General features: G+C 44.5%; 5 protein-coding genes across 5 annotated transcripts; all 5 read right to left on the reverse strand.

The window, feature by feature from the left end:
* Nucleotides 1–1,706: 1,706 nt before the first annotated feature.
* V2V93DRAFT_362681 (uncharacterized protein) lies at nucleotides 1,707–2,770 on the reverse strand. The gene has a single exon (XM_066908402.1). The coding sequence runs from the start codon at nucleotides 2,582–2,584 to the stop codon at nucleotides 1,829–1,831; it is 756 nt and encodes a 251-aa protein (XP_066768607.1). The 5' UTR covers nucleotides 2,585–2,770; the 3' UTR covers nucleotides 1,707–1,828.
* A 2,192-nt stretch (nucleotides 2,771–4,962) lies between these two features.
* V2V93DRAFT_377543 (uncharacterized protein) lies at nucleotides 4,963–6,169 on the reverse strand (the record flags this gene model as incomplete). Its single annotated transcript, XM_066911919.1, has 4 exons — nucleotides 4,963–5,087; nucleotides 5,166–5,656; nucleotides 5,722–5,956; nucleotides 6,040–6,169. The coding sequence occupies 4 exons, from the start codon at nucleotides 6,167–6,169 to the stop codon at nucleotides 4,963–4,965; spliced, it is 981 nt and encodes a 326-aa protein (XP_066768608.1).
* A 2,476-nt stretch (nucleotides 6,170–8,645) lies between these two features.
* On the reverse strand, nucleotides 8,646–10,951 carry V2V93DRAFT_362689 (uncharacterized protein). The gene is made up of 5 exons (XM_066908403.1): nucleotides 10,500–10,951; nucleotides 9,889–10,429; nucleotides 9,322–9,820; nucleotides 9,116–9,258; nucleotides 8,646–9,029 (listed from the first exon to the last, which is right to left on the reverse strand). Exons 1-5 carry the CDS (start codon nucleotides 10,750–10,752, stop codon nucleotides 8,936–8,938), a joined length of 1,530 nt encoding a protein of 509 aa, XP_066768609.1. The 5' UTR covers nucleotides 10,753–10,951; the 3' UTR covers nucleotides 8,646–8,935.
* A 115-nt stretch (nucleotides 10,952–11,066) lies between these two features.
* Nucleotides 11,067–13,842, reverse strand: V2V93DRAFT_362690 (uncharacterized protein). The gene has a single exon (XM_066908404.1). It carries the CDS (start codon nucleotides 13,717–13,719, stop codon nucleotides 11,266–11,268), a length of 2,454 nt encoding a protein of 817 aa, XP_066768610.1. The 5' UTR covers nucleotides 13,720–13,842; the 3' UTR covers nucleotides 11,067–11,265.
* On the reverse strand, nucleotides 13,820–14,805 carry V2V93DRAFT_362691 (uncharacterized protein). The gene is made up of 2 exons (XM_066908405.1): nucleotides 14,721–14,805; nucleotides 13,820–14,670 (listed from the first exon to the last, which is right to left on the reverse strand). The coding sequence occupies exon 2, from the start codon at nucleotides 14,404–14,406 to the stop codon at nucleotides 14,227–14,229; it is 180 nt and encodes a 59-aa protein (XP_066768611.1). The 5' UTR covers nucleotides 14,407–14,670; nucleotides 14,721–14,805; the 3' UTR covers nucleotides 13,820–14,226.
* Nucleotides 14,806–14,860: the final 55 nt, after the last annotated feature.

The raw sequence follows: 14,860 nt of genomic DNA on the forward strand, positions 1-14,860 counted from the left end.
AATATTTATATTCTTCGGTGGTGTTTTGGTCAATTCGTACGTTATGACTAATACCGCCGCAACCGCTACGGCGTGTAGCCATTGGTATGAGCCCAACCTCTCCGACCATGACTCTTGCGCTCTTCCTTCATTTGCTACTCATATGCATCCTTATAATTTAATAGATCATGGATGCCTTGTATATAAATGGTTATAAAAAGTCATAAAAGCGTTTTTTTTGTTCTTCATCGCTTGCTCGGTACCATATTTAGCCTCTCGGAGTGCAAGGTCTCCGAATTTAGGAGAGCCATCTGATGCAAAAAAGCTGTTGCCCCTTTTGTAAATGGGTTTACGGCAGCTAGCATCAAAATTTAAGGGGTTTTTGACAAGTGGAGATTCAAATCTTGATATGCTCTGACTGCGAGCTAGCCTCGTACACATTCTGCGGTATCTCTGAAACCCAAGGTTGCCGGAGGTGTAGGTGTTCGTAACCGTATATCAAACTTCAAGAGAACCCTCTGTGGGTCGTACGGCATCAGTCCAGACCACATGAATCCGCCTTGTATAATTTCGCAGATGTAGTGATAAAGTAAGCTGTACCAAAGGCGCAGAGGAATTTGGGCTTGTTGATGTGTTTGAAATGCATACGCATTTGGTCCTCGATCCTCCGGTCGTACGCTCGCATAAGTGGTCTAAGGCAGCCAAAATCTAGCGGCTGAAGAAGGAGATGAATGTGAAGGCATACATAGTGTTATCATATTGAGCTGCTTGTGATAGAGCCTGAATTTGGGTGAGCGAGGCATTTCATGGCCATCAAGAATTAGCGGCCGATACGTACCCTTTGTACGAGTTTTTGTAAGGTAACAAATTACTTGATCCGTGCTAGACTTACATTTTGGTAGTCCAGTCGTTATTAGCTGCTGATATTTGTTGGTAAGCCGGAAGCTCGTACTCTTGGTACCAATTGGCAAGATGGTATTGGGCGGTATGGATGATGAACGACTAAATCGCCCCGCCGGGTGCGTTAATGCATTGGAATAAATTTGCCCATCCCCGATTTCCAGGATGAGCTAATTTAGCACTTGTAAGACAGTCTGATGTTGTACCGCACATACCTGCTAAAGATCAGGCCCATCATATAGCTGATTTTGGCAGAGTTACACTCGTAGGATCCAGTATTTAGCCTCTGGATTATCTACGAGAGTAAACCAACTACCAATAAGTTCTGGACCTTTAGATTTAGCCCTTTGATAGCCGTACTTGTGAGACCAACGTTTACAGAGCTCTGACTGGCGCTTGGCAAAGTTATGTGCCACTCCTTGCCGACAGGTGCCGCGTCGCCTACATGTAGCAGATGGCTGACCATTTCACCAATGCGGGTTGTTGTGGCGAGTACGTTGCAGATCTTAGCTGCCGCCTGCATACTAAGAATTTTGTTGTTTTGCTTTTAATATATTGAAGGGCGAGATTACACTAAATTCAATGGGAAGCGATCCCATGATTAATTACGAATATGTACGTGTAATGGTGGGTGTGCATGGCTCGCACATCGTATACATCAAAAATCTATTTATTCTCGGTATATTAAATTCAATACACAACGCAAAGTCCGCGTCGGATAAACAAGCTTTAATCTTACAAAGGAAGAACAGTAACCCTGCCCAGAACAGGTCATCACAAAATAGTCTATTATCTTTGAATATACAACTGAAAAATCCTTACAAAACCGTGGATATATATAACAAGCAAATCAAAGCACACAATATTACCAAACCCAAATACCGTCCTAACCAGCAAGAAAACATAAAAATTTAAAAATAAATATCAAAATATCAATCCGGAGCCAATGTCAGCGCTTATTCCGTGTTTTTAAACTCCGCCGTCCCTTTGTCCCTTCTGCTCGTCTGCGCTCTCGCGCCTCCTCCTCTTTGCGCTTTTTATCAAGCTTGCGATTTAATCGTGAGTCCGGTTTTTGATGAACAAGCTTAATATGGCGATTTCGTGAATCTTTGCGATGGAATTTTTTTAGACACCACGAATAAACGCAACTAAAACCTCGCGCCTGGTCATGCTGATGCTTGACGTGCCTCGAACATTCGTTCCGGTTAGGAAACCCCACTAGTGACCATGGACATGATGCCTTTGTACATTTGTAGGGTCGCGGCAGGTTCTTATGTTTGATATGCTCCCAGAATAGATACATTGTTGCGAATTTCTGCGGACAGTGTGAGCATCTGTAGAGGCCTTTCTTGGTCTGCGCCATTTTGTCTTCGATAGACATGAAATCGTTGTCATCGAAATTATCATCGTCTTCTTCCTCTTCGTCTTCGTCTTCGTCTTCGACAACGTCTTCAGAACCGTCTAGCTCTTCTTCACGGGTCGCAGACGTATATTTCTGATCACTAGAGTCTGTCCACATCGCTCGCCGATCACCGGGGGCAGAATACGTAGGTGACGTATAATGACCTGAAAATTGCTCATAGCATGATGCAACCTCATGACTGAGAGATATATCGGGATTCGCGTATGTATAATGCTCTTCCTTGACGTAATGCGAGTTTGGGTGAATATTGCGTAAACTACGTCGTCTAGGCTGCGGAATCATAATTGGAGTTGTAGAAATATGCTGAGGACAGCTGGTGACCGCAAACCTTTGGGAAACCTTTTTGGATGTATTCCGAGACTCGATATAGTCAGGGTCTATAAGACCGTGATCATCTTCCTCGTCATCGTCGTCCTTGTCATCAGTCTCGTTCTCTTGACTCGCAGGCGGCAATTCCCAGGATTCCAGACGCATGTCCGGCGCCGGATGACTGTGAATTTCTAGGCTTTTAGAGTATGTTGGCATCATATTTTCTGCTGCGTGATGTGGGGCCGGAGGATGCGCATGCGGCGACGAGAGCGCAGGAGATGAGCTTGCGTCAATCTCGGACGCAGGTGGGGATGCGGTAGGAGCGTACTGCTCTGCTGGGGAATGAGAATGTGTTGTTGCTCCAATGTGATAATTTGCCCATTTTTCGGCGTACTGTCGCGGAACTTGCTCTGACAACGGTTCTTCATAGGTGGAGGAGAAGAGATAATCTGGTAGTATGCCGACTGGTTCCAGAGGCGAAGGCTCATAAGGTCTCATATCAAGGTATGGAAAGGAGTCGGTATTTGAGTTGTGCATTCTGTGAGGAGACAAAGGGTCAAGGTAGAAAAGCTCAGAGCGTCTGCGCTCGACTAGCAGCTCGTGTGGCACGAGAGGATAATCTGTAGGCATGGGTGCGGAAGTCGAGTCGAGAGCAGAAGCAGCCGACCAGGCAAAGTCGAATAGAGAAGAGCGGCGGCGAGTGCTTAGCATTGTTAAATGGACTGGCAGTCTTTGTGACTACTGCGGTGGCTGAGAGGCAGAAGAGCGCAGCCAGGATAGGAACGGGCGGCCTTTTGTAGCATTGTGGAGAAACGCATGCATCGCTAAAACTCTAATCTTCCACGTGGACTAAAATTCACCCTTTTACCTAGCACGCCCCACCTATTTGGGACTAGTGTGCAGGGTTTAAGCAGAACGCATGGCTGCCACGTGGTAGCCGCAGTCTCGCTTCTCACTACTTTCGTAGAGAAAGACAGACCTTGCAGGGGGGGGTTACTGACCCAGCGAGATCGAAGTAAGCGGATAATGCAGATAGATGTACTAGAGTTGCTATTTGTCTGGCAGCTGTCTGGAATTGCTATTTGTCTGGCAGCTGTCTGGAATTGCTGATCTGGCGCAGCAGGCACTGGGGAATGCAGCATGAGACCGCTTGTAGAACGCTAATTGAAGCGCACGGGCGGCTGTGAGGAAGCAATGAAAATCCAGCATGAAGTTATTAATTAGGCAGCTGAGTCTCGGCGATTATAAAAGTGTGATTGGCTGAGATGTGAGGAGTAGCATCGCGGCTACTAGTTAATCCGAAGATTGGTGACTAATTATGTTTTGGATAGCAGCGAGTGCAACTATGTGCCCCAAATCGGAAATTTGGCAGGCGGGTGCTTCGGCTCCTGACAGGCTTTCCGATATTGAACTCTACCCTAATTACAACCAATTTTTTATCTCTCAACCAGCTAGTATTCTGCTCGCTCTCCTGTTGGCTGTCTCTCAGATGCCAGCTGGACGGAAGAAGGGGGCAGGTAGTACTTTGGATATTGATAGGCAAATAGCTACAAACGTGCCATAGTTCCAAATTAGGCAGGGTGCTGCGTCTAGATTACAGATGAGCCCCCTGTTCTGCAGATTACTAGTCCTAGTCCATTTTTTTTGCAACTGCTCTATTCTCTGTTTTTGCTTTTTGGGCATAGGTACGGTTTTCCAAAGAATCTAATTTCCACTTCGAGAGGCCTTCCACTTTCAGATGAGCGCGAATGCTTTCACGTTTCTGTTCTTCACAGACACCATACCTTCAGATAAGCTATCGGCTGTAGATTGATTCGTCAGTTATGCTACACCAGTTTGACAATATTCTAATCTTTATTGACTTTCTGAAAAGCAATTGTTTTTCTGCGCTAGGAAGGCTCCTTGCCATAATTCAGGGCTCTCACGGCAGATGAGGCTGTCTTATTTGGTTTATTCCCAATCCAGCCGTTTATTTACAACTAGCTACAACTGTAACATAACATACACTTATTTCTCTCAGCACAAACAAAGAAGTGCCCCCGTGATTTCATTTCAATATGAACAATGCTTTAGATTAGACTGAAAGCGACAATTTGATGACTTCATTTTCAGGAGATTCTTGATTTTGAAACACTCGCCGCTCCTCCATGACAGATTAATATAGTAATGTATTTTCACAAACTGATTTTCGGTATTAAGCAATCTCAGCACAATAATTCACATTACAAAAACACAAAAGCATTACAGATCGAATCTCCGTGTCCCATTCCCCCTTTTTTTTCCATTTTATTTTTTTACGTTTTCTCCTTTTTTTTGTTCGTCATCGCACAACAAAATATAGAAAGGCTTTTCTAATCAGGACCGCGCTGTCGTTTGTTTCCATGCGGATTTCCGTCATTCTGCCACCCACCTTGGCCGCCATCCTGGCCATTAAAAAAGGCAGGATTAAAATGTGGCTGAGGGAATCCTTGAGGAGCTATTCAAACAGGCAAAGAAATTAGTATGCCAAATATCAAACATCGAAAGATATCAACAAAATAATAGGAATACTTACGGAACCCACCGAAACCGCCACCACCCATCATCGGGTTGAAGCCGCCATCCATACCGCCCCGTCCACGGCCACCGCCCATGCCACCTCGCATGTTCATAGGACCGCCTCGACCTGGACCTCCATGAAATCCAAACATGTTCATCGGCATACCGTTAAATCCGCCCATATTCATATTCGGATTATACATGCCCGGCATACCACCCCCAGGGCCGCCCATATTACCACCACCACGGTTGTTGAAGCCGCCACGACCACCGTAGCCGCCACGGCCGCGCATACCCATTGGTCCACCGCGCATGTTATTCATTCCGCCTGACTGGTTCATACCGTTCATATCGCGACGCGGACCGGGATCCTTTGGTACCATGCGGAATGGGTTGTTGTTGGGGTTTTGATAAACTGCTGTGAATCGCTGAAGATCTGGTGCGCTGCTTAGGTAGTTTCTGACGGCTGTTGCTGCTTGAGGGCTAATGAATTCCATAAATACGGCGCTGTAATTAACGATTGTTAGTATACTGAGGTATCTCAAAATAACAGAAATTAAAAATTGACGTACCCTCGAGACTTGCCGTTCGCCTTGTGCTCATTAAACGTGACATCCTTCAACTCATACTCGACATTGGCAAGCGCGGCCCATCCACGTACATCTTCCTCCGACGTCCACCAATCAAGATCAGAGATCGACAACGCTGGTGTTGCATTGGAGTCGACTGGTCGATTATCAGGTTGAGAATATGGAACCGTGGCATGCCATTTGCCATCTGGATGTCGCTGTCTTTGAGAGTTCGCATCTTTTGATAAAAGGTCTTGTTAGTCTTTGTTGGTAGTAGTAGTGTATTTTTCCTATGTTGGTTGAGATTGGGTGGCAACGTACCATCTGCAAATGAACCCGCGATCTCAACATCTGAATCGTTCCCAGATCCAGCAGGTCTACTCTGCTGCGGAGCTCGAGTATCATTCTCGTCGTCGTAAATATCAATCTCGTAATTGAAATCGTCGGCCATCGTTCTTATTTATATATATATAGATATATATGTATATGAATCTAGAGATTGTTTTCCTTTGTTGATGATTACAAAGTTGTCGGGATATGTGATTATTGTATTCTTTAGAAAAAAATAGTACCAGTCAGTGTCAGAACAGATTGGATATACCCGTAAACATAATTTTCAAGGAAGATAAAAATCTCAAAAAAAGGAAACCGTTGACTTGTTTCTGGGCTGATCCGGCAAAGAAAGATAGAGAAGAAAAATAGGGATACGTACAGAGAACTAATACAATGCGATAGACACTCACACACACTCACACACACTCGCTCACTCACAATAAAAACACAGATTCTTTGCTTTCTTCTCGAGTGCGATACAAAAAGGACAGCTTTAAAGTAATAATATATCACAGTATTCCTAAATCATAGTTAACAAAAAAGTTTCCTAATAAAAAAAACCATCTTCTCCTCTCTCTCTCTCTCCAGTTTGGCATCAAGTATAAGAAAAAAAAAACCGCAACATTGGTGCGAGCTTTGATTCAAACATTGCTGAATAGTATTCGAGTAATTAAATCAAATACAATCACAAGAAATATCGACGTTCAATCAATCAGGCAGAAAGAAAGATCAATCAATCAATCAATCAATACAAATTAAAAAAGGAGAACCAGAATTACCTTTTAGCAAATATCACGAAGAACTACAACAAGCGTTCACAAAAGTTCCAAAGGCAATCAATCAATAATATAAATAAGAAAGTCTTAACAAATGTAAACAAATAGATTTAATCAAATTAACAAGTCTGGGGTTTTAATCAAAAGCCAAACACACAAAGCAGCAAGAGCTAACGAGCGAATAAAGGAGAAACGCTTGCATTCAGATGCAGATGAACTCTGGGTTGCAGTTGACGTATATATCAGCACTGCACATATTTCATCCTGCATTTGCATGACATATTACATAATATATTTCAAATATATTACTAATTATTATGCAAATGCAAAATGATACATAATATATATTTAGCTACAAGTTTAAGTATAAAAACAGGCTCAAAGTTTTTCATCTCTATAGTCAACTGCATACTTGAATTTGTCTAAAAATCATCTTTCTGTTACTAAATAATAAAAAGAGAGTGGCTGGACTCTATGCTGGAAGTTGCCACTTTCGGCTACTGCAACGTTTTGCCCATGTCAGGTCTGACATAATGTATGCTAGTCACATAATTATGAGCTGGTGATTTTTGGCGAGACTTTTATAGGAAAGTTTTGATCACGAGGGTTTTTGTTTTTATCTTCTTTGGAATACTTCATGCCGGGGTTTCGATTAAAATACAAGGTGAATGCAGATCGCGAGTGTAGAATTGTCGTCGAGCATTGCATGACATCGATGCGCGGCATACTGCACATTCTGATTCTATCAAAATGATTGCCAGTACCAATCATATATATAGTACTGCTTTGCATTGTACTTAGTGTTGCCTTCCTTATTGGTCAGTTTTCTATTGACATCATTAAGATGTCTGATTACCTTTACGTCCCCGGCATCCAGCCGCTTACTGCTACTGTCAAGAATATGACAGCGCGCTAAGCTGTCAAAATCTACGATTAATTTAAGTTACGCTTGCAGATTTATGAAACGCGGGCTTTTATGTATTTATCCCAAGATAGATGGGCATGTTTAAGACCTTTATCGACTGACTCTCTTGCGACAATGAATAAAATTGGTGCCATCAGATGGCTCGCAAAGCTATCGATTGGTACGATTGACTATGGTTAAAAAATCAGTGTCCAAAGTCATTGTATTAAGTCAAGTCAGTGCCAAAATCAGTGCAAGGATTGGAGCAGAGTGCATAATCGGTGGTAGTGGATCTTTTGCTCGATTAAGTAATAGATCAAAAGAGGGAAAAAGAAGCCCCTGAAGGCTGCGTCGCATGATCGAGTTGATTGAACTCTACAGAGATAATAGTCTAGTAGATTACATGCATATGCGGCACAAAAGCAAAAAAGAACCCAAGTCTGAGTCAAATAATAAGGCAATGTCAATGCGTATAAATATAGCATGATTTTGTGGATCATATTTAACTGTCAGAGAATTGACCTCGAAAGTAGATTAGAGCGAAGGCAGTTGTCAGCATAGACATCCCACGAAGGACTAGTCGGGACGTTGCAAAAGAAAAAACAGTCGTCACTATAAAAAAAAGGGATGAGAGAAAAAAAGAAGAAATGAAAAAGGATAGAGGCCTCGAATGCGGCAGCAATGAACAATTAGTGAATATAAGGAATTAAATGAGTAAAAAGAATTAAAAGATACTGGATACTTTTATTGGTGTTTCAGCAATTTTTTTGTCCTATTCCATGAAGAGGCTGAGCTGAACCAAGCTTTGCCGGGCATGCTCCGTGTACTAAAGAGTACAAGAGTACCAATATCGGTACAAAGTTGCAGCTTTTTATTCTTTTTTTTCTCATTTATTTTTTTTTGGGGAGACGCCATCGAATAAACTTACATAAGCTCAGATTTCGAAATACTTGTTCGATCATGGGCCTGTTTATAGTGTGGTTTGCCTTAAATCGCTGCTATCTTTCGGAAATCCGCTAAGCGAATCTGCGCTCTTTACTCCGCTGCCTCTTAAGTCATTTGTCACAAGTTATCTCATCTCTTATTACAATACAGCCATTAATACACACCATCTAACCATTACTAAAAAGCAGAATGACAGAAAGACAAAAAATTGACAAAACAACTACATAAGAATAAGGTTTACTCCAATCCGGCTTCATTCTCAGCTCGCTCCATTGCGCTCCGCCTTCAACATATCCTTATATCTCTGCGACACCGTAACTCCTTTCATCCACGCCGGAACCTCTTCATTACGTCTAAAAGCGAAACCAATTAGCACGTTAACCCTATTTTATTGGTTTTTTTTTTTTTTTGTTTATTTTTTGCGAATTCAATAACTTACTTGAGAAGATTCTGTTTGATATTCCTAGCCTTGTCCTTTAGCATAATCTGATTTTGACCTTCAAGGATCCGAAGTTCTTCCTCAGGTTCGTCACCGTCAAGCCTCGATAAAGCGTCTTCATCTCCAACTACCGCCTTAATAGCCTAAACTCGTCACGATTAGCAAACTCTTGCCTAAAGATTTGCGCACATAGTATAATATCTTACCGTTTCAATGACGACCCACTGATTATTATATTTCCTCATAGCGCGAAGTAGCACATTCTCCATTTGATTATTCCACCTTGTGCGTCTCCCCTTTGGCGCACGGATAGACGATACGCGTGTTTTTGTGTATCCCGGACTCGTCTTGACCTCTGCGTCATTGCTATCGACCTCCACCGCCTCCTCAATCGGCGGCGGCGTGCTGACTTCTGCAACGGGCAGTCCACCTTGCGGATCGGGATTATCCACAAGCTCAGCTTCTGGCTCTGTGATACTCTCGATTCTCCTCTTCCGACTACGCGTCTGACGGCTCGGCACTGGAGTACTGCTTGCCGCCGACACTTCGTCAGCTACTTGCGAGTCAAAGTCTACTTTATCACGATCAGGTTGTGCGTCGGCAAACTTTCGTGCCTGCACTTTCTTTGACGGCGCCGCAGATGGGGTTAGCATTGGATCTACAGCAACTTTAGACACGCTTTGCACGACCGCCAACCCTGGCGGACTATTTTCAATAACAGTGGTTAGCTTTCATATATGACAAACATCACAAAATAAATAGAGGAGACGTACACTAGAGCGTCGCCGGCAACGATAAGAGAACTAGCGGCCAGCCAAGTCGAAAATTCTCGTAGAAACGCGTTCCACGGGAACTTCTCAGACAGCGACTTTATGATCTCGCTTCTAATCCGCGTAGATTGTAAGATGTCCACGACTTGCTCATGAAGCGATACATCGTCGGCATTTGAAAACTCCACGTTGCGAAGCAACTCTGAGAATCTCAAAGTCTGGTCACTGAGTTTGCGCGGTGATTCAGCCGTTATGTCGAGCAAAGCCGCCAAATAATACTGAATCGTCAATAGTAGAAACAAGTGTTGATTCGTGAAATCAAGGTCTAATCCTGCGCAATTTGGGAATGCGTGATGGATAAGCTTGAGTATTTGCGAAGATTCACCTATTTGATCTGCCGATATACGCGAAATATAGTAAGCCATTTCGGCGAGGTTGGTCTTGTAGACTAGAGGAAGGTATTTGTTGTTGCCAAACGCGTGCTGAATAAGGGTAGGGTCGATAAAGGGCGCCTCATCCTCTGCACCATAATACTCCTTCATCACTAAACCCTCTAGTTAGCATCCGCCGAATTTCTCTCGTTCGAAGAGTCAATGGGAGAATCGCGAACTTACTTTCAATTGTCTTATGATCCTTTTCCGCTTTCTTGCTCATTTTCTCGTCCAGCTCGCCATCAGCGGCCGCCTCTAAATAACCCTGCGCGACAAAGCGATTCAGTAACGCATTAGCAACAGCTTCCAGCGCATCTGAATTCTCCACGATCTCATCCTGATCAACCAACGATATGTCGAGAAATGACTGCTGATTCTCTGATTCTGGAGGTTTACGAAATGGACTATTACTGAATATCCCAAATAGTCGCTGCATTATCGCTTTATGTTTGTGTTTGTGTTGTTTTTGTTGTGATGTAAACGCCCAATGAAGCCGCACTCGCGTCAACCGATTACAAAAGACACTCGATTGAAAAGTGGTACCTTATTGCACCAAACATAAAAGACACAATAATCTGAACCCAAAACTGTTTGCCTTGTCCAGTAATTTTGTGGAAACAAGGGAGGCAGTGCGTTCAAGCGTGTGGTGGAAACCCGACGGGCGGGGGGGCTGGTAACCCTGTAGGGTTTGCTTAGGGCTGCTGGCTTAGGGTTTTGCTTCTGTTTGTTTATTTAATAATTTGCATCTTGTTCTTAGTATTAAGTATAATTAATTCGTAATATTTTAGATTTGTAAAATTGGTTATAAAATCATGCACTCTATATATATAAATTACATGTTAACTGATGTAAATAACTAATATCTCCCGAATTCAAACCCATCAATGTTTTAGAAATAAAAAGAAACCCAGCAATAAAGAATAAAGAAATAATAAAAATGTACCGTAAATTATGCAACAAGAATGCAATCCAGCAAATCTCTAGCTCGAACATGCAGCGTCCCCGAATCATGATCATTGATACCAAATTGAATCATCAGCACGTCATTTAGCCAGCCGTGATAATACTTGTTCACTAATGGATTCTGCGCAAGTTTTGGTGGTGCGGTCTTTGTTTCTGGTTTTGACTCTGGCTTGATCTCTTGCTTGAACTCTGGCTTGGTCTCTTGCTTGGACTCTGGCTCAGACTCTGGCTTTGTCTCTGGCTTGGAATCCGGACTTGTATCAGAAGCTTCGCTATTAGACTTGGCTTCTACATTATCGCCTGAGACAGCGGGCGGTGAGCTATCTCGCTTAACAACCTTCTTGCGCTCCGAGCTCTCTTGAATAAAACCATCCTCACCAACCATTGACTCTGAAGCTACAAGCGTCGGAGAAGCAACTGCGCTTGCATCACTTGGTATAGACGCGGAACTTGGATTAGTCGACTCGCTAAAAACCTGTTTGTGCAGAATTCTGTCGATGGCTTGTCCCACAAATTCTATAATTGATTGCTCGTCACTGTCAATGGCAGCTTCCTTTCGCGAGTCTGCAGACATATCGTCGTCGGTAAATCGATGCGAACTAATGTCGACACCCTGAGTTGTTTCTTCCTGCTCAAGCATATGCTCTCGCTCAACTTCTAATCTGTCTTGCTCTAGCTGTTGCGACTCCTTCTTGCGCTGAAGAGCTTCGCGTGCAGTAGCCTCAGCACGCTCACGATCGAGCTTTTCTTGCTCATTCTTCCGCTGTACATCGGCTTGCTTCGCAAGTTCTTGCTGACGCTTCCGCTCAGCCTCAGCCTTCTTCCTAAGCTCATCGTTCTGGCGATCGCGCTCTCCGAGTACGCGCCAAACGTCTTGTCCACCGTGCTTCTGTTCGTCCCATGGCTCGTGAGAAGGATAGTGTAAATGATCCCAGACCATGGAGACTGTGTAGATCATAGTTTGCTCATCGACACCGGCATAATGCAAGGGGCCAGTGCGGCCGATGATATCAAAGGGTGCAGTCGCGTTCATGATAACGGCAAAGCGGCGATAGAAAAGCTCATAGTAATTTTTGTATTTGACATGCAGCAGCTCAACGAGGACGGTATTGTGGATGGTGGGGATACAAGGGAAATCGCACAGAGTGACGCGCAGCGAGGTTGAAGCTTGGTGCAGGTCGTTTGCCATAGTCTTTTTGTCTTTAAATGTCTTGATGAGCGAGGTGACAATTTTTGGCGATGGGTTGGCGATGTTCGAGACAACAGGTAGATCGTCTTTCTTTGCTGCCGGCGGCGGGTCAAGCAATGAGATAGTACGATGGTGAGTGTCATGCTGGATCCAACCCGTGTTCTTTTCGTCATATATGACAAACCAGTTCTTTTCGATTTCAGAAAGAGACGGCCGCGTAAGCTCGGTGAGAACCTTATAGCGGATAGGAACATGCTCAATTTTCATATTGCGAGCAAGATGTGGTACAAGAACCCGAAGATCGATGATAAACTGATGTAGGCAATTGTGCTTGCCGTTTGTGCCAACGACCATGAGAGGCTCGCCAAGCGGAGAAAGGTAGACGCGCGGATCAGAATGACCTTGCTGCATGGTGAGGAAAGGGTGGCGCATGCAGGCACCTTTGGCGGAGGGCCACTCGTGACCGAATTTTAGCTTCTGAGCCGGGGCAGCACATTCGAGCATTGGCCGCCCGATGGTACGCGTGCTAGTCCAGCGCAGATCGCACCAGACAAGATCGTGGTGAAATAGAATACTGCGAGGACTGATGCGAGCGATGCCAAAGTAGGGATACTTTGACCCTGGCGGGTAAGGAAGGATGTTTGGATTATAGCGTGGCGTGCGGTCTTTCCAGGTGAAGCGGATGCGAGCCATTGTACTTTCGTCTGTAGCTGCGCTGACGAGAAGATTGCCGGAGATGCCCGGCTTTTTGGCTGGGTTGGAGCAGTATGTGAGCTTTGCAAGCGGATTGGCATCGAAATGAAGTGCGCGGTTCTGACGATACTGCGATGCAAAGTTTTCCCACCGGGCGGCTTTTGCAGCTTGCTCTTTGAGCTGTGCGGGCGTGAGAACAGGAGATGGCGTAGGAGTGGCGATAGAAAGTATGGCGGAAGAAGTCGGAGCATTGGCCGCAGCATCGTCCTCGATAGCGTCATCAGCGGAGACACAGCCAAAGATGCGGTAGCAGGCGCGGTGAAAAGATCCTGTTAGCTTGGTGGCGAGTACGAACTGATTAGAGCGGGGTACGGTCGACTTCTCTGCACCTTCCTCAGAGAAGTCAGACACCGAAGATGCCACAGCAGGGTGCTGGGCAAAGAGTAAGATGCAGACACTGGCAGTGACAGCGATGGCGACGATCAGGCGTCGCACAGGTCTGCCACGAGGAGTAAGGACCCAGAAGCGAGCCATGCTACTTCGCTGAGCGACAGCCATGTGCGCAGAGCTGAGAGGAGAGAAGTAGCAAAAGCAGGGTGTGTATAACTAACTGGCAAAGAGAGACGGCAAAGAAGTTCAAGAGAACACAGTCGAGCGAGCAGGCAACATGGTCTTTAAAATACTAGGAATAATAAGAAAAAGTGGCACGCGGGGTACAGAGGCAAGCGAGTACTTACTACGCCGCATGCTCTTGTGTGTCAGGCAATCATTTAAAGTTTGAGCTAGGCTAGCACCTATAGTAGTTTTTGGCAGCCTCATAGAAAGTAGCTGACGGCCGTTGCGCTGCAGACGCTAGAAGACAAACATCCGGCTGGGCTGGATGAAGAGAGACGGTGCTGCGTAGGATGGGCTCATATAAGCATAAGCCAGCCTTAACTACCAAGTATCGTGAGACCACGAGGACAGTTACGAAGACGGGATCGCGATCTATATTCACGGCCAGATTCGGACTCGGACTCGGCCTCAGCCGCTTCGCATCTTATAATAGTTGTTGATGATGATAATTCAAATATTTCTTCTGCATTTGCACACAGCATAGATACATAGATAGATGCGAATGAGGCAAGGTATCAAATAAGAATAGGAATAAAAATTAATAGGAATAAAACTAAAAATAAGTATAAAAATAAGAATAAAACTAAGAACATTAATAAGAATAAGAATAAGGAGCGACGCGCGCATCATCAAGCTATACTTGGCACCCGCATTTGCTCGCTGCTTGTCTTTTAAACCACTACTCAAGTGGCTTAGTCTGGTTGGTGCTGTTGGTCCGGAAGATGGTCGTCAAAAGAAGTATAGTAACATTTTGCCTGCGCCCGGGCTCACAGTACAAACCTAATTTGCCGTATCTATGCCATCGGCGAGACACTGGATGTCTGTCTGCGACCGCAGCAGTGGGTTAGTTTTCACTGCGGTGATTTGTAATATCTTTTTGTATTTGTTTTGTAACTATCAGCCAACATTAGCAGACCAGGAAATTGATAACCAGCAGATATTACCAGCCAGCGGCGCTCAGCGGGCTCAGCGGTAAACCACCAGCTCTGTCGGAGCTCGTTGTTTGCAAACTCTAATCTTCGTTTCGCGGTCTTTTCTCTCGAATTTTTGATTTATTTGTCCTTTGTCTTATTTACGTTTTATC

This window comes from Kockiozyma suomiensis (genome assembly GCF_038497685.1).
Source record: "Kockiozyma suomiensis strain NRRL Y-17356 unplaced genomic scaffold V2V93scaffold_1, whole genome shotgun sequence".
Lineage (NCBI taxonomy): Eukaryota > Fungi > Ascomycota > Lipomycetes > Lipomycetales > Lipomycetaceae > Kockiozyma > Kockiozyma suomiensis.

Excerpts from the sequence above, each read along its gene's own strand:
- V2V93DRAFT_362689 (XM_066908403.1), bottom strand. The coding sequence starts at position 10,752 with ATGCAGCGACTATTTGGGATATTCAGTAATAGTCCATTTCGTAAACCT. Across the intron at positions 9,259-9,321 it reads AGTGGGTCGTCATTGAAACG|GCTATTAAGGCGGTAGTTGG; the intron begins GTAAGATATTAT and ends TGACGAGTTTAG. Across the intron at positions 9,030-9,115 it reads ATCAAACAGAATCTTCTCAA|ACGTAATGAAGAGGTTCCGG; the intron begins GTAAGTTATTGA and ends TTTCGCTTTTAG.
- V2V93DRAFT_362690 (XM_066908404.1), bottom strand. The coding sequence starts at position 13,719 with ATGGCTGTCGCTCAGCGAAGTAGCATGGCTCGCTTCTGGGTCCTTACT.
- V2V93DRAFT_362691 (XM_066908405.1), bottom strand. The coding sequence starts at position 14,406 with ATGATGCGCGCGTCGCTCCTTATTCTTATTCTTATTAATGTTCTTAGT.
- V2V93DRAFT_362681 (XM_066908402.1), bottom strand. The coding sequence starts at position 2,584 with ATGATTCCGCAGCCTAGACGACGTAGTTTACGCAATATTCACCCAAAC.